This window comes from Phyllostomus discolor, chromosome 4 (assembly GCF_004126475.2).
Source record: "Phyllostomus discolor isolate MPI-MPIP mPhyDis1 chromosome 4, mPhyDis1.pri.v3, whole genome shotgun sequence".
Lineage (NCBI taxonomy): Eukaryota > Metazoa > Chordata > Mammalia > Chiroptera > Phyllostomidae > Phyllostomus > Phyllostomus discolor.
Window position 1 is genome coordinate 21,112,952 of NC_040906.2, and position 26,849 is coordinate 21,139,800.

Sequence of the window (26,849 nt, forward strand, 5' to 3'; positions counted from 1 at the left end):
AAAAAGAGTCAGAGCACATTTATACAGCAAACTAACAGCCATGGATGAGGTTTATACGTAAACCATGAGTTCCAACACAGAACAGCTATAATGTCGGGTGCCCTACATGGCACAAAGGAAACATTAAAAGTCCGGGTGGGGATTGGGGAGAGTCTTCCGAATGGCTGTTACAAAAATTAGCTCTCTGGAAGTGAATTCAGATGGTTGAGAATGGCAGTAACCTGGGAGATGATATCATCTTCTTTCTTTTAATATTTGGAAAGAATGGGGACAAGGGAGCCAAGATGAAGATTTTTTGATTTATCAGGAAGAGGCAACATTTAGCCAAAATAGGTAGACATTCCTTGGAGAAGCAGAGCTTTAGTAGAATAACACTCTGTCACTTACAAGCCCAGCAGCAATTCAACAAAAAAGCAGCTACAGAAAATGAAGCTAAATATAGAGCAGGACCATTAACTTTAAGTATGTCTGACATTCAAATCAGAAGAATTCTCTTATTTGATTAGAAAATAATAGTTTTAAAGAAGGAAACATAAGATAAGATTTATCAACTTTTTCACTTATAACTTCAAATGAGATTATATCACATTCCATGTCATAGAGTCATAATGTTTAAGTTCAAGGAGACTCAACGGCAATCTGTTTATACTCATTAGGAATTAAACATTAAAAAGTATGGTATGATAATATACCCTGCACAGAGTCAAACAGCTAGTTAATGGCAGAGCTGGTATAGAACCCATGACAAAAGTTGCACATCTGGGGGTCCTGGATGAAAGGAGAGGGAGAGGTGAAGTGTCTTGAGAAAACAGAGAATTCTAAAATTTTCTCTAACCCCTTTCCAGGGTTAGAGATGCAACCAAGCAGCTCTGACTGCCACCTAGTGGATAAACTGAAAGTATGTGATCCTACATGTTTATGAGAGTGAGTTCAGACAGTTCCACCTGTGTAGTACAAGAAGGAATCACTTTCTGAAATTAAAAAAAAAAAAATCCAAACTGCATGATCTGCATCATCTGCTTGAGCCTTTTCAATTATATATACACCTTCCCAACTTCCCACAGACCCCAATGGTCGTCCTCAGGCAACAATGCTCCACCACATTTCTCACCTTTTCTTCCTGCAGCCATTGCCCTAGAGTCTTGGTAGCCAGCCAGTGATTGTAGTCATTGCTATAGTTCAGCACCAGCAGACCTGCAACCTGAAAGACCAGCACTCACTTAAAAGGGGTGATCTCAAAATATTATCCAAGCCTTGTGACATGTCTTAAGAGTCAGTTTGCATTTTTTAAAAAGCTTCATTACATCCACTGATATGAGGCTTAAATTTGTGGAGATGAAGAAAAAGGATCACATTTTGCTCTTGAAATATACAATCATTACCTTAATATGTATCATCTGAAGGAACAGTTTAACCTAGTTTGCTAAATCCTGCAACTAAGCTAGATCCCCCTTCTCGGCACCGTGTATTTTTCTTCAACAGCATGTATCAATAATCTAATAAATAATTGCTTATTTAATGTACAAGGAGAATGAAATAATGTTTAATCTATATTTAGAGGTGAATGAGAAATTTGGGTAAAACTATGAGAAATAGAGCTAAAGTGAATGATCAGGCCAAGTCATTCAAAAATGGAATGGTATAAAACAAAGTGTGGTAAATTTGGTGTATATGATTTTGAGTGGTTTGTTTGTTCCACATTCCTAAGATATTACCTGTGGAAGTTTTAATGTGTTTAATTTTAGAATGGCATATAAGCTTTCTTTTATTCATCTCCTAAACAAGGTAAGATTAAAAGGCAAGTAGTCAATATAGAGTTGACTATCAAAATCCTTTTAAAAGTATATTCATTACCAATTTTTGTAGCATAGTTATTACTTGGACTTAATAACAACATTTTTTTTTCAAATGAAGCCAACTTTAATCCAAGGCATTAGAGAACAAATCTAAAGTGCCTTTGGAAATAAAACTAAACTAATGTCATGCTTGAGATTATTCTCGGATATCTAGGATGAGGTTGTGAACATGAATTGAATGGTTTGTACTGTGAGGAATTGAGGAAGAAACTTGACCCAACCTAGATTCTTAAAGTAAATCAACCACACGCCCTCAAGTTGAGACCTTTTAAATAGCCATCACTGGCACTACCTTAATTCCATCAGACTCCAGGTATTTGCTAATCCCCATTTCATCCAGTGCAGTACTGTCAGGAGCTCCACCGTTCCCAATGATGGGATTGGCCATGGTAAGGATCTGTCCCTTGTAGGCAGGGTCAGTAATAGCTTCCGGGTACCTGGGTAGGCGAAAATTACCAACAAAAAGGAATATAACCACAATGCCTTATTTATTGAACCCTTGCAAATGGCAGAACATGTGATTGACGTCCTAAAAACCTATCTCTAGATTTCAGCAAGCCTAGGGAAATTTTAAGATAGAATATAGAAATTTATTTCATAATACGAGTGATATGGAAAGAAAAACTAATTCTTAAGTACTAAGGCATATTCTTAGATCATTTTTATTCCCTCATTTTCTTAAATTTTTTGAGTCCTTAAAAATTTCTATAGGGTCTTAATTTTTAAAATATTGTTCTATAGTTTGCAGATATCCTGAAAATTCCCTTAGCCTACCAGACACGAGTGAGCCCAAACTGATATTTGCTGTTGAGGGTTACCAATGTCACCAAATATTAACTGGAAAAATTTAAAGTTTTTTTAAAAAATCTTTTAGGATGCCAAAGAATATCCAGAGTATGTCAGAGGTGGTCGCATGAGTGCATATGTTTATTAAAAATTTACTGAATTTTTAAAACACAGAGTTAGTCTATGAAACATGTATTTGACATAGTTGATTTTTAAAAGTTTAGTTTACAAAGAGGTATATGCTTGAGAATTACTATCAACTTAGATGAAAAAAATTAGTCCCACAAAAATGGACCTGAAGCATGGTCCATTTTCTGACTTCTGAATTAAAACATCCAAATAACTGTTTAATAGCTATTTTAAAGTACTGCATATGGAACTAGATGGGAATGCAAGAGGGATTTATTTTAAAGTTTGGGGAAGGAAAAAACAATACTTGTTATATATAGAGAGAAATATCCATATATATTTAAAGATATATATCTTATCATATATCTTATATATTTATATATAGATATAAATTTATATATTTATATTTATAGATATCTATGTGTTTATAGATATATATATATATATCTTATTCTTAATAATAAGAAATTTTATTCTCATGAATGTCAGGAGCTCTCTATAGCTATTCCATGCATTGAAATGCATTACATTTCATTTTCTGCAGAAGGAGTTAAACCAAATCTTTCTCGTGGATTACTGCCAAAAGTGAATTTAGGTGCTGAGGTGACAGAACTGACGACCTTGAAACCAATCAAGTTCAGCTCAGGCAGCAGTCCACATACATTCTCCAACCCCTGCTCAGGCCAGCTCCTCCCAGAACTACCTCTGTCAACAGGATGCTCAGCCTTTCAGCTCAGCAACCCCTAAGGTGGCTACAGAGCTGCGATATTCATCCACACCTCCATCAGCTAATTTCTCAGATGCCTCTTATTTGTCAAGAACTGATCACTTTTTAGCCAAAGCTTACCCACAATATAAATGCATTTCTTGTAGATGAAAAACAAAATAACCCCCTTAATTATCAGCCACCTCACTGAGTGAGTCACACAATGAATTAAGGCAGCATTTCTCAATGACAAATGGGGTTTGTGGGCTAAGCTCATTAATGAACGCCTTTTTCTACACCAAAAAACGTCTTTAATTAATTTAATTTTACTTCCCTTTCTTCTTTCTCTCCATAAAACGACTGTCCATTGTCTTTAATCGTATGCTTACAATACTCTCCAGTAAATGAATAAACACAGTGTGTCCTAGAGAGCTACAGTGTTGGAAGCAAATTAATCTATCAGGTCCTGTTTGACTTTTGTGATGTGACAAGATTTATTACCCATAATCAATCACACTGACGAAAACTCTGGTGCCCTCCATCATTCCGATCTATATTAAACAGTTGTTTGTTGGCAGGTATATTAACACGACTAGTAATTAGTGCTGTCGAAAAGCTTAAATAATTGCCTGGTGAAGCAAAACTTTTCAAACAGTTTTTATACGCTGTAATTTAATGTTCTCACCAGTGGAACTATTTTAAAAATTACCTAATACTCTCCATTTCAAACAGACAGCCAAGAGTTTAGAGAAAATGTACATTAGTAACTCAACAGAGGTTTGGCCAATCACTGTCTTCAATATCAGTTAACCCAATATCTCTAGGTCTGTATAAGGCTAACTGAATTTCACTAAAGAATTCATCAAATATTTTATAGTTTCATCTATTGAATCTCTAATGGAAACCTCTTGAAACCTTATAGTCATTTTTAAAGTCTCATAATTTTTTTATTACCAGCTGTAAACAGCTGTCTAATCCATCTTCTCACTGTTTATTTGTGGGAACCAGGGTTCAGAAAGGTACAGTGATTTTCTCAGTATCACATAATCACTTATCACTAGAGCTGAGACCGGAATGTCAACCTCCTGGTTCTCAGATGAACAAATGTTTGTTGGCTAGATAAGAACAGCTACAGCATACCTGTAGCAACTCTTATCCTTGTTGCAGTACATGTCTTAGCAGATCTTAACCATGAAGTTGAGTCTCAACTGATAAATTTTGAAAATGTCAGATGTATGCACCTGGCCTCCCATTGAATAGTTCAAAACAATAAATGTTATTTCTCCTTTCTTATTAGAGTGCAAAATTGTGTAAAACACCCAAGGACTGTCTTTGCTCCATTGGGTAGGTCATATTAGACATGCAAGGTTGATTATTAATTTCTGTAATAGAAGGGCACTCCAACTTTCACGTTCACCAGATCTGTAGGTACCCCACCTTGCTGAAGCCATTCAGTAATCTGACATAACCTGTGTCCTTGCACCCTATGTTTCTAGAATTAATTTTGTTTTGCCCCCCAGGGGAACACCAGTGTCCATGTGCTCTTCACTGACAGCAGCAGGAAGGACTCTGTGCCTCTTTCCAGGGATGGCAGCAGTGGGCTGTGCACAGGCATGGCGCAACATCAGGACGTATGTAGTCTTATTGTGATGCAGCAGTTTCCACTTCCCACTGTGAGTAAGATCATCCAGTTATTCCGCCACACAGAGAAAGTATAAAGCCTTGGGATAGAAGCATTACTCACCCGCCCAGGCCAGTATTAAACACCACTTCACCAGCCACAGAGGATGGATGGCCAAAGGAGTAACCTTTCATCTTAGTTCCATCTTCCAGGACAATGTGCGCTGTCTGTGCCTAAAGAAACAGATTCATGATTCTTAGCAGAATACAAAATGTAAAGCACCGCCAGCTGAAAACAAAACCCAAGGGTACAATACACAAACTGATTAAATAAATGCACAGTATATTTGATGAAACTTTGCCACCTAGATTCAGAGTCGCTCCCCTGTTACTTGTCACTTTTCTTCAAATGTATGGCTCTTGTCACTGGCAGGTGTTTTACTTTGTTTTGCTTTAAAGAGGAACTGAAGCATATTGATACATTGTCTGTTCTAAGTCTTACTTGTAGAGTTATTGTCAATCCAGAAATACTTCCATTTAGCTGAAATGCTATGTCTCGCCTTTCCCCCTTAATATGCCCTAGCTTTGCTCAAGTATTGTTTTAAGGGAAGTCCATGAGTTGGCAAAAACACTGTGAAGTGTACCATATAGCCCATTATCACTCAGAGGTGTAGAGCTAGGAGGAATCTTTAAGGTTATCTGTCAACTTGTTCCACAGAGCTCTTGTACTTGAGGGGGTTGTCCTAAGGGCCGCATCCTCCACTGGCTGTTTGGTCATAAAGAAGCTGAAACTTTACATTATGTTATATGGATACAAAAGCAAGCACTATGGAACATCTAAAAATATATTGTAGCTTGCTTTTTAGTAGAGTTAATTATATCCATGTCTGGTTCCTTCTTTAAATTATAAAGCATCCTGAATTTGATTACTTCACCACACCAATCTCAACCAGCTTCTGTAAAATTCTTGGCTTAGAAGTGAGGCAATTAGAGAAACTTATCTAAAAAGCAGGCATCATCCAACCCTCATAAATAACTTTAAATTCTATTGTTGAAACAATTTAAATCTAACTCTCAATGTCCATAAAGTTCAGAGAAAGAGAAATGTGTTAAACCACACCTTGGGGTGCAAAATCTGGACTCTGCAAGGAACTCTGTAGGACACAATAATTGGAACATGGTTAAAAAATAAGTTACAGCAAACTGTAATAATTGAGGAAATTTACATAATAATAGTTGGTATAATATTTTAAGATTGAAGATGATATTGTGGTTATATTTGTAAGAGTTCTTGTTGTCTTCAAGATACACACTGAAGTACTGAAATGATTACAGACAAAATAATATGATATCTGAGATTTGCTTTAAAAGGGACTGGGAAGCATAAGTAGAGATATTCATAAAACAAGTTTGCCCATGAGTGGAGAGAGTTGAAGTAAAGAAGACCATTCTACTGTCGTTCTCTCTGCAAGAATTAAATGTGGTCATTAAAGATATAAACACACTGATTTTCTGCCTTCCTTCCCTGACATTTTTAGGACCAGACAAACAGTGCCTAATCCTTTTGTATCCTGCCAGCCACCATCACTCCCATCTCTCCCTCTCTCTCCCTTTCTCTCTCTCTTTCTCTCTCTCTCTCTCTCTCACACACACACACACACACACACACACACACACACACACAAACCCACACACATACCTTGGTACACAGAAGGAACCCAGTAAGTGATTTCTAGACCTCTGTTTCTATGATCTTCTAGCTTTGTGACATGCACTCAGCTTTTCAAGTATAAAAAACACCTCATTCTTTTTCTGTAGTGATATTCCTTGTAGAAACACAATGCCTCTTTTATGTGCAAGGTACCTGAGTCTCTTGACATTGGAATGACTGTTCTTCAGTGTAAAGTAGTGTGTGATTATCTTTAAACCAATATATCATGGGCTTAAATATTGTTTGTGTCTGTGTCTACATACACGCTAACTGATACACACAGAACTATTTCAGTGTTACTTATTAAAATTCATATGCGTAAGGTACTGCTTTCAACAGGTCAGTATACATATTTCAATCCGAGGTTCAGTGGAGGGATTTCAGGTTTACATATCTGAGAAAGATTGCACGAAGTGCTGTATTGTACACTTCGTTTGTGTCTGTGTGTGCGAGTGTGTGTCTGTGTGTACCTGGGCAGTTAGTCCAAAGGATTTTGCCCTGATCTTAGCATATCAAATTGTTTTTGAGGTCAAGTTTTGTTTTACCATAACCTCGGTACCAGTGTTTGAGATCTCAAGCTTAACCCTTTATCTTAAGTAGTTATGGTTTAATGTCTCAGCCACTCCAAAAAAGCTTGTGGAATCAGCACAAAGGAAACCACAATAATCAATGTAATATTAGTGAATATAAGACTTTGCTTGCAGAGAAATCAGCTTAATACACAAGTTCTGAATTCTGCTCCTATATCCAAGAAATCACCTTTTCACATCACTTCTTCTACTAACATAATACTCCTATTTTATATTTTACTAGGTTAGCTATTGTTTGTTTGTTTATAATTCAACACAGAGGTTGATGACTTTAGGAAATAAGAGTGTAATGTTCAGTATATTTCTAAAGGTTATTATAAGTTCTTCAAATGTCTATGGTGATAGTAATCAATAGGGTATGTTTACTGGGAAAATTCCCCAGGTAACTCTTGATGTTTCAATAAGTGAAACTTTTTGGTCCAAGTAAAGGAAATTCACTGTCAAAAAACATTTTCTATTGAAAGTATTATTTTCTGCTCTCAAGGAATTCATGTGTAACATAAATGCTTTCATAAAATAGAAGAAAGGAAACCTTTTCCTTAAAGAAGATGTAACTTTGATAGAACCTAAAATAACTTACCTATACACAAGTTCACAATACTTGTGTGTTAACTGAAAATCTCAGTTGTTTTCTGTATACCAGTTTATCCACCCTACACTGAGCCATACCTGTCTACAATATTACCTCTATTTGTACTTTTCTTTTACTTTATCCTTTTCTTACCTAAAAATTTCAAATGGTCTGATCTATGGGTTAGCCACCCCTTAATTATTTTAAAAAGGTAAAAATTAACATAAACAAATCTAACTCTTGTTAGCCTGTTCCTACACTTTGATTTAATATTTTTCTTTCTCTCTCTATGGGACTAGTTTTCAACTTTGCTCTCTACGTTTTAAAGATATATTTGAGAAGACATTTACTATTGCCTGAAAGAGTCTCTGAGATTGTGCTCAATATGTCTTTTTGCTTCTGTAATTATATTTTTTGTTCTTTTGGGCATCTTTTATAGATCTTCCAATCCTCTTTCCCTCTACACATTATATTGTTATAAGGCTTCTGTTTATTGCCTCTAGTACCCTTTATGTCCCACTTAACTACATTGGCCTCCAATGAGTTTAAAATGATGAGTGCCAATTGACTTATCTATGAATTGATGGAGGAACTCCGAACAAAGAGCTCTTATTTGGAATCCCCTCTTCTAGCTAACAGTTCCCTAAATGCTATTTCATTCCAACAAATCCAAAAGAAATCACCTTGTTACTATCATAAGATGTTTTAGTAGCCTCAGTCCTAGTAAGAAGAAGTCCGTAGCCCAGGAATTCGACTATAACATTAAGTTGTAATTTCAGTGCCTGCTGGCAGAGCACTGTGGTACTTCAAATGCTGAGAATGCAAATGAAACTTTAATAGAAAGAAATATATACACTTGCAGAATATCAGAAAAAGTGACCAAAAGAGTGTATAAATGAGTTCTACAAAATAAAGGACCTTGATTATGAGTGTTTCATTAAATGAACATTCCAACAAGACAGTTTAGACACTCAAGTCCCCACATGTGCCAAGGTCCCTGCTGAGCTCATGGAGAAACACCCCCAGCGCCCTCCTGCAGTGAAAGGGCCGTGTGCATACTTGGCAATAAAAAAGAGGAAGACTCAAAACGAACATCACTGAGGCACCTGGACATGCAAAGACATGTAACATATCACCATTTCTCTCTCTTGGAAGATTTCTCTTTAATAAAAAATTTACACTTTTCCATCTACGGTTTGTTTAAGTAACGAAAATAAAATTTTAAGGAAAAAAACTAATGTCAAATTTTGAATTTGAAGTCCAAAATTTCAAGATTCCTTCAAGGCTTTGCTCAAAAGCCACCCTCTTTCTGGGGAGACCCATCTTGATCCACCTATTTAAATTGACAATATGCCTCCCAGCACTCTATCTCCTCAGCCGACTCTTTTCTCACAGCATTCATTGCCTCCTGACACATCATCCGGTGTCATATTTAGAATATCTGTCTTATCCCACTAGAGGGTGAACTTCACAGGAGCAGAGTATGGGGTCAGCTTCACTCACTGGGGGGCCCCCTGGGCCTACACCAGCACTTGGCACAGGGTAGATGATCTTTCAATTTTTGTAGTAGAAAAATCATTGAGTATCAATCTGAAGAAAATAACATTAAAAATAAAGAAAAGTATTATGACACATTCAGATTTTTGGTTCGTTCTAAATATGAATTTAAAAATAAGCAAATACCTGTTCTGAGTTGTTTTTTCATTATGTTTAAGTAACAGAGCTTTTCTACAATATCTTAAATGTAGTCTCATAATGTGAGAATATTACGGCAGGAAAGAGATGTGTCATTGAAGGATAAAGGGTGAAGAAGGAAAAGGCCAGCGGATGGTTTTACCAGGTGGCATAGAGAGTGTGCTGTGCATACTCAATATCCACGCTGTGCAGAGTTGAGACAAATAATCACAGCAATTCCAAACCAAGGAGTATTTATATCAGTTTACTGGGTATGTCGCATGAAAGAGGGTGACCAACTGTTTCATTAATTACTTCATTTTGCAATGTAGACAAAGAATGAGAGAGCTCTCTTGCCCAGTGTATTCTAAAATATAAAAGAAAGGGTGAAAATCTTGTATTATCCTATTTAGTTTTAGACTAATTTATACAAAAGAATCTTGAAGAAAAACTATTTTACATCTCTTATAAATTCTCACATTTCTCACATTGTTCTCATATTTTTGCATTAACAAACTCAAGTGAAAAGTCTAAATCTAATTAAAAGGGATCAAAAAGTTATTTTGAACACTAAAAACTATTCACTTTTTAATTAACAAAGTGACTTGAATAAACATGTACTATTTATTCACTTTGCTCAGTCTGAAAACCGAGTTTACCTTGCTGCTGTGTACCTCTTAGTCAATCATTACGAAGTAGTACAAACAAGCAACACATTCTGAGGTGAGCCTCACCTCGGTAGAATTGAGAAGGACTTTACTGCGGTTTGCTCTCACTAGACATGGAGAACAAATTTTCTCTTTCCAAAATATGAACACTTATAGAACCATTATTTGCATGGGGCTACTTTGGGGGTTTTCTTTGTTTTGTTTGTTTTGTTTTGTTTTGTTTTAATATATCCTTACAGCTCTTCATTTTACTTTTTCCCCTCTGAGATTTTTACTAATATTCCAGTTTTACTGGATATAAAATATTATTCCAATATTTTACTTTGCTTAGTAAAACTTTTATGTAAATTAAATTCCTTGTGAGACAGGATCCACTTAGTGGCTTCATTCTAACTGAGTACTCATTTGTACTGTAGTATAATTCTTCATCACTATTTAAATGTATAAAAAATCATAAGAATATTCTTCAACTCTCAAGATCATAGGCAATAAAAATTTGAACTTAATTCATTATCTAATTTTAGATTTTAGTGCCTCAAAGTCAAAGGACTATTGAGATGTTGTTGTTGTTACCTTTATTCATATTGACTCAGCCAAATTGGCAATAAAGTGCTGAAATATAACAACAAAATTGTTTTGAATTACATATATTAGTCTTCAGCTTAGCAGTTAAGGGATAGTTAAAAAGCTTTTATTAATCAGTCTTCTTTCTCCACTTACTACTATTGATCACCCAATATATATAGTTCATTAAATGTAAAAAGCAGAGAACCTTAACACAAAGTCCACAGGACATGAAGTTTCTATGTGGAAATCTCATTTCAATAAGGTAAAGTACATCAGGTTTGGCAAATGCTTAGATCACAGATTTTGAAAGATAAAATAATTATTCACTTGGATATATATACTATTTCCTAAGTAACTTCTCCCAAATTTGCTTATATACTCATACTCATAATCTAAATTACCAGCCAGCTTAAAAAGATAGTTCTGGGTAAGAGTAGAGTATAATTTTCTATCCATCCAGGACAGAAATTATTTTATGTATAGAGAGAGCAGACTTCTGGAGGAAAGCAGTGAGAAGAGCAGATGCTTTAGGGGAAAACGTCTATAGACTATGGGCGCTCACTTTCTCTACCCTGGCCCCATCCGTGCCAACCTGTGCATAGTTTATGCACGGGGACTGCTTGAAATCCTGTGCTGGGGAAGGGAAGAAGAGGGAATGTGAGTGAGGCTGGGCTGGAGAGAACAATTTTGACCACTCTTTCTCCTTTTGCCATTTGGCTTTCTCTTTCCCTCCCATACCTTGCTTGGTGAAATATGGATTTTACTAGTTTTGGGGGAGCAGGAGGTATTTGTTTTTTGTGTAGTTTGGATTTGGTTTTATACTCCTGATCAATTGTTTATTGAAAATCAGTTTTTCAGATGACTTTGAAGACTGTCAGAGAAACAAGTCTTGAAGGGCCACTTGGCATACGGACTGGTATGCCCAAGTTCTTACCCTCATTCCTGCCCTCTCTTCTTTCCTCTCATCCACATTCTATCTCTTGTTAGAAACCCAAACTCAATCCTCTTTGTACCAAACAAGCAGTGAAGGACCTGTCGCTTCCAAAGCTAAGTTTAAACAATAATTGGCACTTAATCCACTATATCCAAGTATAAGGCTAATTTATCTGGTAAGATACAGGCAACCCCAGACAACCTCAAGGAGAGACAGCCTGCTTTCTGGGTCCAACACAGCATCACCAGTGCACAGCAGGGCACCTGGCACATAGACAGTGGTTGAGGGAACTATTTTACACTTTTCTGAATTCATACTTTGGCCCATGAAGTTAATTTTCAGGGACTCTGGAAAGGTCATTTAATACCTGGTCACAAGAAAGAAGTCATTAGAGTGATTGGTGACTTTGGGAAATGGAATCAAGCAAGACTGGCTCAGCTTTTCTTAACTCTCTTTTCAAAGAAACCTGTTCTCAGGTGTACATGGAGGTGGTAGAGCTGGGGTTGTGAAATGAATACATTTGGTTACAAACCAAAGCCCTGTTTTCCAAACAACTTGAGCAGTAATAAAGCTGATTTCTCACAACCCTCCCTGTTTGAGTGCTATGTCTTATTTCTCAATTGATTTTAAACTTAAGAGTTGAAGGGCAGGTGTGATTATTACCCCGATAGTCCTACCAGTAGTAAGTACCTGGCAAATATTAATTGGTTGAACGAATGAATGAATGGCTATCAGCTGGCAAAGATGCTGCATAACTCTACTTTTGCTTCTCTGGGACATACAGACTGGCTTGCAAATCACATTCCTGCTTTGCCCCCAGTCATATTTAAACTATTCCTCTTACGCTTGGCTCACAAAAATGAGAAGTGATGGGAAATGTATAGCTCTATTTCTTTTTTTAAAAGATTTTATATATTTTTAGAGAGAGGGGGAGGGGAGGAGAAAGAGAGGGAGAGAGACATCAAGGTGTGGTTGCCTCTCAGGCACCCCCTACTAGGAACCTGGCCCGTAACCCAGGCATGTGCCCTGACTGGGAATCAAACCAATGACACTTTGGTTCACAGGCCCGCCCTTAATCCACTGAGCTACATCAGCCATGGCCTGTATCACTCTATTTCATTCCACATGTTCTGTTTCCTGGAGGCTAGGTAAAGGAGTAAAGGACACCTGCTTCAATTGTGTTTTCTCCCTCATATTCCACTAGGTAGAGATGTAAGTGGATACAGCAATTTCTTTTTCTAGAGCCATTATATCATAATTAAGCTTTATTCACACTTTAGTAAAAATTACTTTAGTCAGATAATCTACTAACTTTTTTGCAGACTACTGCTAAATGATTAAATAATGAATTCAGCAAAAGGGGAAAAGTTACAACAGGAAAAAAAGACAAAGATAAGCAACACTCCCACACCCATGTACCCAACTATTTATTCTAATGCTGATACTATCAAATATTTATTTTATACTTGATATAATATTTACTTTTAATCACACTTTAAATTCTTAATTCATTTTTCTTATTTTTGGTTGAACTATTTTCTAAAACAAATTCCTTACTCAGTGTTTTTTCTAGAAGTGGTGAGTCTCATACAAATCTTAAGAATCCAAAGATACTGAGTATAATACTAAGATATTAAAGTTTCAGTCTCTCCCTCTCTCTCTCTATCTCTGCCTGTCTCTCTTTCTCTCTCTCATCTTTTCTTAATATCTCTTGGCTGTAATAACATTGGAATCACATCTGCTTCCAAGAATCCAAATTCAAGATAAGACTCCAAAGGCTTTTGAGAGTCTCAAGAAATACATCTTTTTTATTAATGCGGGTTCTAATGCAGAGCACTGCAGAGCACCTGAGTGCTTTCCTTTCCTCATGTATCCCTAAAACACGAGGGTTGACCCGGACTTCACATGAATATGACACAGCCCCTAAACATCAGTCAAGGTCCAAAGTCCTTTGGTGCCCTCAAGTTGCCCAATGTTCAAGAGCGGACATTCCCTTCTGGTGCCCACCAAGCACAAGGTGGGCTTACAACTGCCTGAAATGCAACTGCCTGAAATGACATTCACACACATACACATAGAGAGAGAGATTTCTGTAGACCTTTAAAATCTCTTGATTGACCTTGAACTGATGTTTAAATTGTGTCTGCAATTAATATCTACAACTCTTCAGAATTACATTTTTCTCCCATCCATGTAATTATATTGCAAAACAAAAACAACACCCTTCCCCCACACATAAAAACATACACCAAAAAAAAAAAATAGGTGGAGGATTTGTTACCAATATGCATATAGAAGGAAATGCATTAAAACTAGTTTATGCTTATAGTTTAATCTCTTTAAGCCTGAAGCATATAGGTATTGTGGATCTGAGAGCCAGTCACTTTATAAAATAATTAGTCAAAAATTGTATTTCTTTGTGACATTAATGATTTCCGAGGACTAAAGATTGAAATTAGTAGTCTGCATGCTCTAATAATACTAAATATTACTTTGATTTGCAAATTCAAAAGAGGAATATCTATAAGACTGTAGCTTTTTCCATGCAATATTTAAATAGGTTATAATGCAATTATTCCATTTAATCTTTTATTTTACGATTTTATTTTTCTCTAAATTAAACTGTATTACATAAATTTCTGATTGTTCCCTATCCATATGCTACTTTTAAAACGAACATTTTGATAAACTGAGCAATGTTTGGATGTTGTACTTTTTAATATTTGTAAAATCTAGGGATTCTTTAACAAATTTATAATAATTCCTGATGAAAACACATTTTGTGAGTGAGGTTGGGTATAAATAGAAATTCTAATAAATTCTCAATGTTGGTTGATCTGTCTGCCATGTATTTTGTCATTGTTGTTTCACTAGATCATAAAGTACTTTATTGTTCATGATGCTGCCCAAATATGATATTGCTAGCAGATCTGATATTTTCCCTAATCACTCATAATTTTGGGGCTTTCATTTTTTTCTTAAAATTAAAATTCATTGTAAGCCTACATTTATGGGTCTATTTTCATTTCCCAGTAAGATAATTGATTAGCTTTATGGGACCACAAATAAATGACCAGAATTTTATATACTAATACTCTCAGTTTCACATCAAGTTTAAAAGGGTAGATGTTTCAAAGTGTTTTCCTGAATAAGAACAATGCTATGAATGCGAATCACACAGCCAAATCCCTTTCAAAAACTTTTGAAAGTGTGTCCATGGTGCTTGCTCAACTGATTCAGTGGGCTGGGTTGTAGGAAGTAGCAATCAAAATTCAAGCAAAATTTGTAATTTAACCTGTGAAAGTTTTTGAAACAGCCTGGCATTTATTATTGTTGTTAGGTTTTTCCTTTGCCTTCAGTATTATGTTATTAAAAAGCATCCACTTGTTCATTTCTTGTTCCACATTCTTGCATCATTCTGAGCTAGCTTTGAGGATACTCATTTTTCATCTTGAACCAGTTTTCATTGGATCCTTTAGTTCAAGGCAATTTAATACCTACTATGTTAGACTTTTGTGTATGTGGGACTTACAGGGCTCTATAACAAAGAAGCAATTTGAAAATTGAAAAACAGCATGTTTTGTTACAAACACATGGCAATATTTTGGAAGAAATACGTCAACTCTATAAACAATGTTGCCCTAAAATATCCTACTTAAAGAATTATTAATGACCATATAAAATAAGAATCCTTACTGATTATTTCATTTAAACACTCTGTTCTCAAAATGCAACCAAAGAAAGGTAAGGAAAAATGTTTTTCCTTACCTTTTTATATTATCTATATTTCCTTACCTTTTTAATTTATTTTATATGAAGATAAAGTACAGTATATAAATAGGCTCTCGAATAAGCAATAAAATTATAAGAGAAATGATGTAGAACATTCTGGATCCAGGCTAAACAACCATGGCTTCAGATATATAAGCACAGTAACAAAAATGCCAAGTTAAAAAGATCCATTGGTGGTATTAGAGGCCTAACTATAATTCTAACAAGGTTTGCTGCATGTATATTTGTACAAAAAGAGGCATCACGTCCTTGTATGAACCAGAGTCCTTACCCACCTCTGAAATGGGAAGAAGAGTGTTATTTCTTCCCCGGGGTGTGAGAGTTCACTGGTAAATGTTCTGGGTTGGATGTAAAGCCTCAAACTAATGGAGCAATAAGTTTCATAAGCGATTTGAATTTAAACCGTTATACCTGCAACAATCCATGTAAGCTAGAGTGAAAATAAAAATGATTTATTCTGGGAATCTGACTATATGTAGTACTATTAAACCATTTGGCTATGTAGATATTAGCATATCCGAAAAAGTAGAAGCCCCCGTATGTTTCTGTCCATTTTCACCAAGGCTTGAAGCTATATAACATACTTGATTTCTGGCTTACCTGATAACTCTTAGCTATTAAGAATTCTTAGCTATAAGAGTATTTATTCTCTTAAGAAACAAAATAAATCTGATCTAAATTTTGGCAAGAAGCTTAAAGCTAGAATTTATTTCAGTTTATTATTGCATAGGTAATATGGTAAAAAATTAAAACCTTAGAATGCTCTTTATTGATAGATGAAATCTTTTTTCTTGCAGTTATACTATCAAAATATGGATATTTACAATTCAGAATTATAGCACAATTTGCTACATCTAGAATATTTAATGAGACTCTCCTGCAGTTACAATGTCAACATTTCAGGATTTCAATGTACCGTAACTACAGTAATCAATTAAGCCTTACAACATCCTAAGTTAATATTCAGTCATCTGCCTTTGGTTAAACGTAAGCCAGTATTGGGGAAAAAAATCACAAGGTTAATTTCCTTCAATACTTCTATGTTCTGGGCATTTATAAACAAATGAGTCAGATTTATAAGTAATTTTTATTCTAACTATGTTTCTCATCATATATAAAATATTGAATTTAGAAAAATTCCATTTAAAATATGTTCATAAATTATCGGTTTATTAACAAGTACATAAGGGCACCTGCTATGTACAGTGTTATGACTCTGAGAGGACCTCCAGTATTGTCAGGTAATTTTTCCTTTATGACAATAAAGTACAATAATCTTATACTTAATTCTACACCACAGAAAAAAAACTTGTTCAGTAAAATTCTTAATGATACAGCAAACTTACTGATTGCTTTGTAAGAACTTCACATTCACCAATAATCTCCCTATGAAATTTTTAAAAATCATTAAAAGGCATTTATTAAGCTGGGGGAAAAAAGAAAAAGAATAGAGGAGCCTTGAAAATACTTTCATGAGTTGAACCCACTAGATCAGATGAAAATCAAGTGCAAGTTGAGCGCACTAGGGCTGAGGAGTCCCACAGCAAGCGCTACCATGGCCCCTGCAGCTGTCTTCTATCCGCAGTCACTGGAGACGCCCTGAGGAATCCTGGCCACATCAAGCACTTTCAGTCTGACACAGCGAACTCCTGAAGCTCCGACATGACCTCTGGTATGGCCATTGCTTAGGAGATATTAAAAACCCTCTACTACACCCCCAACCTTTAATGCAAGTCAGAAACATTAAGAAAGCCTAATGAAGATGTGAGGGCAGAAGAATGCTCTCTACGTGTATAGCAGTGAGCTGTAAATTAGCCTTTTTAAGGCAGTGGCGAGTCTGGCTAAGCATGGTTAAACAGAAACTTTAGGCATCACCAGCAAGAAAGGAAACCTGAAGCCAAGGTGAGTGCCAGTTCTTTCGGCGTTTCCCCCACCTGAGTTCTTAGTTTGTAATGCAGGGCTGGGATTAGGGAGAGGCGAGTGAGGTCCCTAGGGTGCAAAATGGGAGGAAGGCAGCCATGGCCCTGGCAGTGAGAGGCTCTTTCGCTGTTGCACCTTAGGTACCTCACTCGCCACACCCTAGTCTAAGCCCTGCTCAGCAATGGTTTTTTCACGGATTTCATACCAAGAAGCTCGAACTATCAAAACACTGGTGATGACAAACAAATGAGTCTACAGTTTAGAAAGAGGAAATATACACAGCGCAGGACATAAACAAAAATGGTCAAAAGAAAGGCTACCTCCCCATGGAAACCATATTGTCCACCAAAAATATGTAATGTTGTCCATCCATTACAACTAATTCTGACGCAGCTCATTCAAGATTGGAATATAGTTTATTATTTCAACAGTATGGAGTATCATGGGTGAAATCCTGCCCTAAAATCTATCTTTAGTATAAGTTTAACACAACAGTTATTTTTGAAAGTGTGTGATAACCACAGCCCTACCCCCAACTCTAATATGTACAGGGGCTCCAATACAAGAATAAAATCTATTTCTTCTGAGTGTCTTTAAAGCTACTACAATACATCTAAATGATTTTAATCATAGGAGTGTTCTGTAGTTGCCAATTCTAATCAAAGCACAATAGGTCCTCAAAACTGAGCTAAACAGATACTTCTGGTAGGATCAGAACATAATATCTTACAAAATGAAAATCTTTCAAAGGGAATAATGATTCTTGGTACCCATTTGTATCTAAAGTGCCAGAGAGAAGAATACTTGAACAGTTAGGTTCCTGACTTAATTGTAACACTAGCCACTATTTTTAACAATGAGTGGACTGATGTGAGAAGCAGTACTTACTAAATGAATCCTTTCCTATTCAGAGGGAACTTGACCTTTCTAACTTAATACCTTTGATTTCCAAATTCATTTGCAAGTAAAAATAAAACTGTTTAATCTTGGTGACTTTCCAAGACTTGTGAACTCAGAATTTTTAAATTTGTAAGTCTCTTGAAATCAGAAACTATCCAGTAACCATCCATTTACTTCTACTTACTTTCCCTGTATACTCTCAAGATAGGAGTTACATGTTTACTTGTTAAATAATGAATTAATGAATGAATGATTTAGGATGTTAGGTTGTGCATCCCGACTTTTGGATTTGAATTCACCATAGTGGAACAAAATTATTTGCTTCATAGTCTTTGAGTCTAGTTCATTATAAGTAATTCCTTCCTAGAGACAGGTTTAATATAAGGCAAAGCTGAAAAAGTCGCCATTATAAATATTTGAGAAATTTTATCATACATCTTGTCATAATAATATGTAGTCTGTGAATAGTATGAAGAAATTCTGATCAAACTTTCTACTGTCACTCTACTAAAATGCACAGAACGGAATTTATTTCTTTAAGTATCCCGTTTTGCTTGTATTTTATTGATTTTTAAGTATTGATCATGCGTGATGGTCACACAATCCTATGAATACAGCAAGGATCATGTCCACACTACAGGTGACAAAACTTAGGTTTGGAGAGAATACATGACTTGATCAGGTTCAGAGCATTAATAAATGCAGAAGGGAGATTAGAACCCAGATCTTTTGATTCCCATCTGGTGCACTCTCCACTACACAGCTACAACTGGCTGAATAAAGTAATGAATACTGAACATTTTCAGTACAAATAGAATGAGATTATGGTCTCCAAAACCTTCATATTTTGTGGTGGTAGATTATGTACACTTGATATCAAATTCCTTTAAAATGTAGAGTACCTTGAACTTCTTTCCTTCTCCCATAAGCAAAATACAACTGTGTCTATTAGCAAGATATGCTAAATAAACATTAGCCACAAACAGTTTTATAAGGAAGGGCCCTACAAAAGTACAGTATGTCACTGCTATTGTCAACCTACTCTTTCTGTCACTGAGAGGGGAGGAAAAGTGACCTCCAAAGATACTGAAAAAGCAACCAGTTCATAGGGCAGTGTTTATAGACCTAGGAGCAGGATATCTTCCACAATCCATTTACTGTCTCTAACTAGCTGTAATGTGACTAACCATTAGTGACTGTCCTCATTGCCCTTCAATAACCCTTATACAGCTGCACCCCAATGATTTTAACTATCTTTAAAATATGATGCTCATTGAAAAAGAGTAAATTTGGATATTCTTTTCTGAGAGAGTTGACTTTTACAAGTAAGGCAGAAAGAAAAGTAGGTAGAAGACTGCTTCCAAATAAGTAAACAATAACAAATCCACCTTGGACCACTGTAAAGAATTGTAATTCACTGTTGTGGAGTTGAAGAACTTTGTGTTTCCTCTGAAACTCTGGCCAGAAATGATGGAGCGTGAGGAGTCATGGCTTTCACATTATGAAATGATAGCTTCTTTCTCCTACAAATTTGTCATTCTTTGCTGTGAACTTTTTGTCAGACCCTTGAAAAGGATCTGCCACCACGAGCTAGAAGAACTACTTTCACAGGAGTCCATCCACATAAATAAGCCATTCGCTTGCGGTTGTGGTGGCAGTTGTAGCTGTGGTTGTGCAGAGTGCTTGTTATGACCATGGAGAATTGGCTCCTCACCCATTCACATCTATGCAGTTTTAAGTAGCCACTCGATTTCTGTGTCTGACATTTGATGGAGCTGTGCCTGTTCTTACCTACCTATTTTCGTGAGAAAGATAGATATTCTAAGGGACACAACTTTGAAGTCTTAGAAGACACATCTCACTGTAGGTGATGTTATTTTCATTACCATTTATTCTCTTTGAAGCTACATCTCAGTACCTCTGACATACAGCATCAATAACCCTGAACTGAAACCAGGTACTCTCCTAGTTTACAGCTCCTCACTGTGTCTTTGAAGATGCTCTAGGACATGTCTCCTTTCTGCTCTCTGGTTACATTAAATTGAAGCCAAAACATGGTTGTTTGTGCATTTCTTAATTTAAAATGCTAGCTTTTTATATTTTATCCTGAGATCTTGAGTTACTTTTCTCTGTCTCTCTGTTTCTCTTTCTCTGTCTCTCCTTCTCTTTTTCTCTCTCTCTCTCCCTCCCACCTCTCACTTCTCACCTCCTCTCTCCATTTGTCCATCTGGCTATCTCTTCCTTTCCCATTACTCCTATCCCTTTCCCAGTCCTCTTAATGGAGGCCGTAAGAATCTATGGTCATAGCTGAGCCCACAAACTATTTGACTGAAAGCATCGAATCCTGACTGGAGCAAACTAAGCAGTAGAATCTGCAGAAGCATTTGAAGGATTTTTAGTCAACCCAGGGAGCACATAAAGTATGAGCACAGAATGCTTAAACCTATTACAACCTAATTTTATAGCAACAAATAGAGGTTGTTTGGGTTTATTTTTCTACTTTACTTTTTACAACTCTACTAAAGAACTACTGTGATTATTGAAGTTTTATATTCCCAAAAGATGATCCTCATTGGCAACATTCCTACGGAGTAATTTCAGACCTCTCTGGTGATAAATGCCTTCACAAATTTATAGAAAGCAACAGAAGTTCTTGCTGGAATTTCATAACTCAGGGGGTGGGGACAAAGGAAGAGCACTTCACCTTCCCTTCCTGGACCTGCTCCTCAGTTACAGACGCACTCGGGGGGACAGAAGTCTCAGCTGCTGACTGCCTCAGCACCTTAATCCCCCAACTAGAACTCACCAGTTTGGCCTTCTAAAGAAGGGCTCAAGGGAGAAAGGAGAACTCATTGTCTCTGATATGATTTGCAGATATCAAAATTATAGAAATATTTTTCTTTCCAATTTCTTCTGAAAAAGTGACATTTTAAAAGAGCAAAACTGACAGTGAGCCATTACAGAATGTTTGGCTTCACACACTGCCATGTGGTTCGTAAACATATAAGTCTCTCTGTGTTGGAACCCAAACTGTGCACAGTAGTGTCTGGGTCCAGACAGAGCCCTAAAAGCATTTTAAAACCTTTGCTTTATGAACAGAATGCTCTAATTTCACATGTTAACAGGGATTGTGACCCTTCTTCCATAATGGGTGAAAATTGCTGCAGTTTCACCCAGAGCAGATAAAAATAAGCATCAGATAGATCAGTAGGTTCTATGGTAAAGTAAATATTAATAAAGTAGCACTTCAGAACTACATTCAAATATGTACTTGGCCCATACTAAACTATACCCCATACAATTATATCAGAAGTAATGAATGTGGGAATATTACCTTCACGGACAGGAGCCTGATACCAGGTCTTGCAAATTTCCACTGATGTGGTGCAGTCACATTAGTAAGGCCAAAACCAGTCTTCAGGGTCTTCACCACTTTGCAGGCTGCCAAGATCCTCGTCATTTTGAAAGTGTGGTTTGGGGACTAAAATTAAATGCAATTACATATATTTGATGAGAATTTTGTTATAATATTGTTAAATTAATGTGAAAGAAAGCTGGGGAAAGGGGAGTGCACGCAGGTGTGTAGGGCTGACTGCACAGGGAGCTTTGAACTTCTATTCATTCTGTCATTAAATGTCTTCAGCCACAGCTCCTCCTCCTCCGAACCCCTCCTCCTGAGGTAATGTCCAGAGACGTCCTGTGGACATGTCATACAAATTGCAAAACATCAAACGCTACCTTCTCCTGCTGAAATACTGCTAGTGGTGTAGAAAGCCAGTCACCTATCAAAGGAATTGCTTAAGCAGCTGAAAAAAAATGATCTTGATACAATGGACAACCTTAGTCATTTCATCCTAAAGAGTAGCAACTTTCTAAGAATTCGAAGGATCAAAGGCTTTTCCTTGTATTCGATGTGATGCCTAATTTGCCTCAAGAGAGATTTTGGATTCCCAAAGAAACCTGAAGACTTGCCATTTTCTGCTTGGGGCAGGGGTGGGTGGAGGGGGGGGAAACAGTGGAAATCACATACAGTAAAAAAGATATCAGAATAAACTTTTCTCTACAAATACAGAGTAAACCCTCCTATATTGGTTTTGTTTCATTATTTTTCTTTTGAGTTAAAGTTGTTCTGTGTTCCAATTTTTTAAGCAATGAGTAATATCAAGCAAACCACAACTGAAGCAAAGTAGTCTATTTATATCACTCTTAAGTGTTAGATTTGTAAGTATATAAAACAATGGCAAACATTGATTTTAATTAAAAATGTGGTCTTTTAAATGTTTAAAATGTTGCATATAAAAGTTTCAAAACTTGAGCATTCCTGTTTAAACCTGAGTTGAAATTGATAAGTTAGACTTTCAATCCCATGGTGGATCAGACAGGCAAGGTCTCATTGGCTGGCGGAAGCTGTCACTTGAGCCATGTGATTATGTAGATCTGGAAATACTGCAACGCTTTCCTTTGATGTACTTGCAAAGGAGGTCAAGACACGAAGGCTCCCTCCTAGGGCCTCCCAACTTGGAACAGATGAAATAGAATGACATATTTATGAGATCTGTCCAGAGAAAGCCCAGCCTTTGTTAATCTAACAAGAAGCGTTTATACAACTTCAATATAACCTGGCAGCCAAGGAGAGTGGACTAGAATGTGCATGTGTGAACAATGACAATTTCATAATGGGGGCAGTAAACTCTGTTGAGTGAGCATGAGTACTGTGTGGTCATTGCATTCAAAATGACTAAGTGAATAGGGCAACCAATCTGCCTCAAATTTTGCATTAAGCTTAAACATTCCCCCATGGAAACTATTTGGGTGATTCAGAAGGCCACAGCTATGGGCAACTGGTGATGGGCAGCTTTATCACAACAATGTGCCCATTCATGCATCACATCTCACATAAAGTTTTATGGCAAAACATCAAATCACCCAGGTGACTCTGCCCCACTACAGCCCAGATTTGGCACCCTGTGACTTCTGACTTTTCACAAAACTAAAATCACCTTTGAAAGGGAAGAGATTTCAGACTATTGATGAGATTCAAGAAAATATGACAGGGCAGCTGATAGCCATTAGGAGAACTGTCCCAAGGTGCCTACTTTGAAGGGGACTGAGGCATCATTGTCCTATATACAATGTTTCTTATATCTTCTTCAGTAAATGTCTCTATTTTTCATAGTACATGGCTGGATACCTTCTGGACAAGCCATATATATACATATGCAAAATAACTTCAAATCATTGCCATTACCCAGAGGTACCCAGGCAGTAAACTTTATCCTCCCTTTATTGTCTATACTTTAATTACATGGCAGTTGGGATACTGATGAGTCCAAAGATTGAACAAGGAATATATATTAGTGGTTTTATAATAATTTTTAAGAGTTGACCAAAAAGTATGATGAACTAAACATGGTTTTCCACAGAGATATCAGCAACCTTACAATGTAATTCCATTACTCTAGAGCCTAAAACAAACAAACAAATAACTATAGACCTGAGAGCTGTCATGGGCTTTCATTTTCATCAGTAAAATGACCTGGATGTAGGGTATGGCCTATGTTTCTAGTTACCACAATGAAGGGGGAAGAGACAGAAGATTTGCAAAATTTGGGTAAATATTCTGAATTAGAGACTAAGAAAATTTATTCATTGTGATTCTACAGTCATCATGGGGATTGGAAAGGCCATTAAATAAAATGATGATTAGTTTTAAATTTGAGAATTAAAACAGACTAAAATCTACAAGCAAACTGGAAAACAAGTTATTACATTAGTGAGAAAGTTTACATTAGTATAGACCAAAGGGGTGAGGTAATGAGTTGATTGGGAGTGAACATTCAAGTCCTACATGAAAAATGTAGTGGAAATACTTCACTTTTTTGAAAGAAACTTTTCAAAGCATTTTAAAAAGTGTTTTTCAATTTGGAATTATTTTCCCCCCTCTGGCTGCATTTACATGGTCCTCCCCTCCCATAAGCTGCATATGACTAAGCCGGGTGACAGGTATGCACCCCCATAGACACAGGAGTTGGGGGAAATCTGTAATTTTGAAATATATTATATATGAGCCAGGACATTAAGGGTTCACTAAATTTATAAGTCACTCACTCAAAAAAGCAAAATATTATATATTTTTCTGTTGACACATTTATCATAGTTACAGCATTGGGCTACTTTTTTCTTTGTTCAATCTCAGGTAGAAAACTAAAGCTAAATTAAAGCAAAATATTTCTCAACTTTGATGGAGTAAGTAAGTTTCTGGTATCTTTTAATTTAATGCTAAGATATATTCTATTTCTTCCATAAATTGGAAAATCCTTTGAATATATATATAGATGAATATATGTATATACGTGTGTACACACAGAAAGATATAAATACACAGAAAGACAGAAGTCTCCTTAACTAACAATTATTTATCATTTCTTTAGAGGTATGGAAGCATTCAGCCTTCCAAATCCTTAAAAGCAATTAATTTGATGAATTTGTCATTGTGATATCTAGTATTGAAAATGGTACTATAAGTGTCCCAGGTTCGATTCCCAGCCAGGGTACATTCCTGGGTTGCAGGCCATAACCCCCAGCAACCGCACATTGATGTTTCTCTCTCTCTCTCTCTCTCTCTCTCTCTCTCTCTCTCTCCCCCCTCTCCCTCCCTTCCCTCTCTAAAAATAAATAAATAAAATCTTTAAAAAAACTTAAAAAAAATGGTACTATATTAAACACAAAGAGGTATTCATTTTTATTTGATATTTTTAAAAATCAGAAAGATACAAAAAATAGATAACCCCCTCAAACATAACTTCTGTTAATATTTTAGTGTATTTCCTTTTAGCATTTATTTATATGCACAGATCATAATTTTGAAAACTTTGATCAACTTTTATTATGTTTTGTGAGGTACTACTACATTAAAAGTATGTTCAGTGTTATTACATGTTCTTTTTAAACCTTAATTGAAATGGCTGCAGCACATTCCATTGTCATTGTTTCCATTGTTGCTACAATGCATATCAATTTGCCATTTTAAATACATACTGCCAAATTTCTTCCCAAAGAGAGTGCACCAATCTACACATCAATCATAACATATGAATATCTCTCTCAAAACGTCCTCACTAACTTTAGGTATTACCTTTCATTTGCTTCTCTGAGCACTGAAAATGCTAATTTGTTTTCATTTAAATTTTAAATTATTAGTGAAGTCAACTACTTCCACATACTTTTAATTATAGCTATTTCTTCTCTTTTGCATCTTTTTCTTCCCATTAATCTATTTATCTTAACAGCCAAGAAAACCTCTTAAGAGGAAACTCAAAGCAACCTGACAGTCACCTGTATTTGTATTCTCTTCATGGGGACAATCCATTGTCATAAGCAAGGGGAAGCCTGCTGCCCATTGGTAAAAATTGCTCATCATGGAGAATAAAAGCCTCAAGTTTTGCAATAAAGAGAAAATAATGGTGTTAGTTGTTCCTTTCTGAAAAGTACAGACACTGCCAACTGCCCCCTGAAGTGTGTCATGCCAGGTAACGAATCAGAAACAACTCTTAGAAAGTGATGCATCTACCCAAAAAGTCTTTAATGCAGCAGACAGGCCAGAGGTGCTTCTGTAAAGGCTTGGAGGAATGGTTAAATTCCTGCGTACTGAGTTCCTGGTTCATCAATAATGTTTTTTTAAGCAGAAACAAATACAATTGTGCCAGATGAATATAAAAGGAAATAAAGATGTTTCAGAATAGGAAAAGAGAACCGTCAATTAAGAATACTATGAAAGGTTATTTTGAAGAGATAACTAGAAAGCAAGAAACAAGGTATGTCTAGAAAGCAAATATATCCAGAGCAAAGGAAGATAAAGCAAGCCTCCAAAAAAGAAAGTTCTATTTTGTGTCTGAGCATAGATTCATTAAAATAGAATATAAAAAGTAAAAGAAATTAGCAGAAACTGGTAGAAAGATTCCTCAGATAAAGTTTGACCAAGTTGATGTATCAATAATGACAATGGACAGATATCAGGCAGTTAGATAATAAGGTTTTTAAATAACCAAGAGTCTATGGAAGTCCAATCAAGTAAGACACATTCACTAAGATCCAATTGGCATTTTCAGGGATAGAAAGTGAGGAACCAATTTTCATGAATGTGCCTGTCAATCTAACATTTGATAACACACAGAGAGGCTAAAACAAAGTAAAACAAAGGAAGTTTAAAAATGAAGCTGAAAAAGAGACTATAAAAATGGTTTCACACATTAAAATCCAAAGCACATCTGATTTTTATATTAGGTTAGTAAAAAAGCTATACTTTATAAGATCCCATTTGAAAATACTTAAAGAGAACTAGTTAGCTGGTGCAAGCAGCATGTACTTATAAAGAATAAATCTTCCTGGCTGGTGTAGCTCAGTGGATTGAGCGCAGGCTGGGAAC

At 36.1% G+C, this 26,849-nt stretch overlaps 1 protein-coding gene across 1 annotated transcript in view; it reads right to left on the bottom strand.

Annotated features, from left to right (window-relative positions):
• Positions 1–22,048, bottom strand: part of CPS1 (carbamoyl-phosphate synthase 1) — a 115,266-nt gene extending 93,218 nt beyond the window's left edge. The window contains exons 1-4 of the mRNA XM_028509428.2: positions 21,759–22,048; positions 5,222–5,331; positions 2,149–2,293; positions 1,112–1,201 (exon numbers count right to left, since the gene is read on the bottom strand). Of these exons, the coding sequence (XP_028365229.1) occupies positions 1,112–1,201; positions 2,149–2,293; positions 5,222–5,331; positions 21,759–21,884 (471 nt within the window). The 5' untranslated portion in view covers positions 21,885–22,048. The remainder of the gene's footprint in view (positions 1–1,111; positions 1,202–2,148; positions 2,294–5,221; positions 5,332–21,758) is intronic.
• Between the last annotated feature and the right edge of the window lie 4,801 nt (positions 22,049–26,849).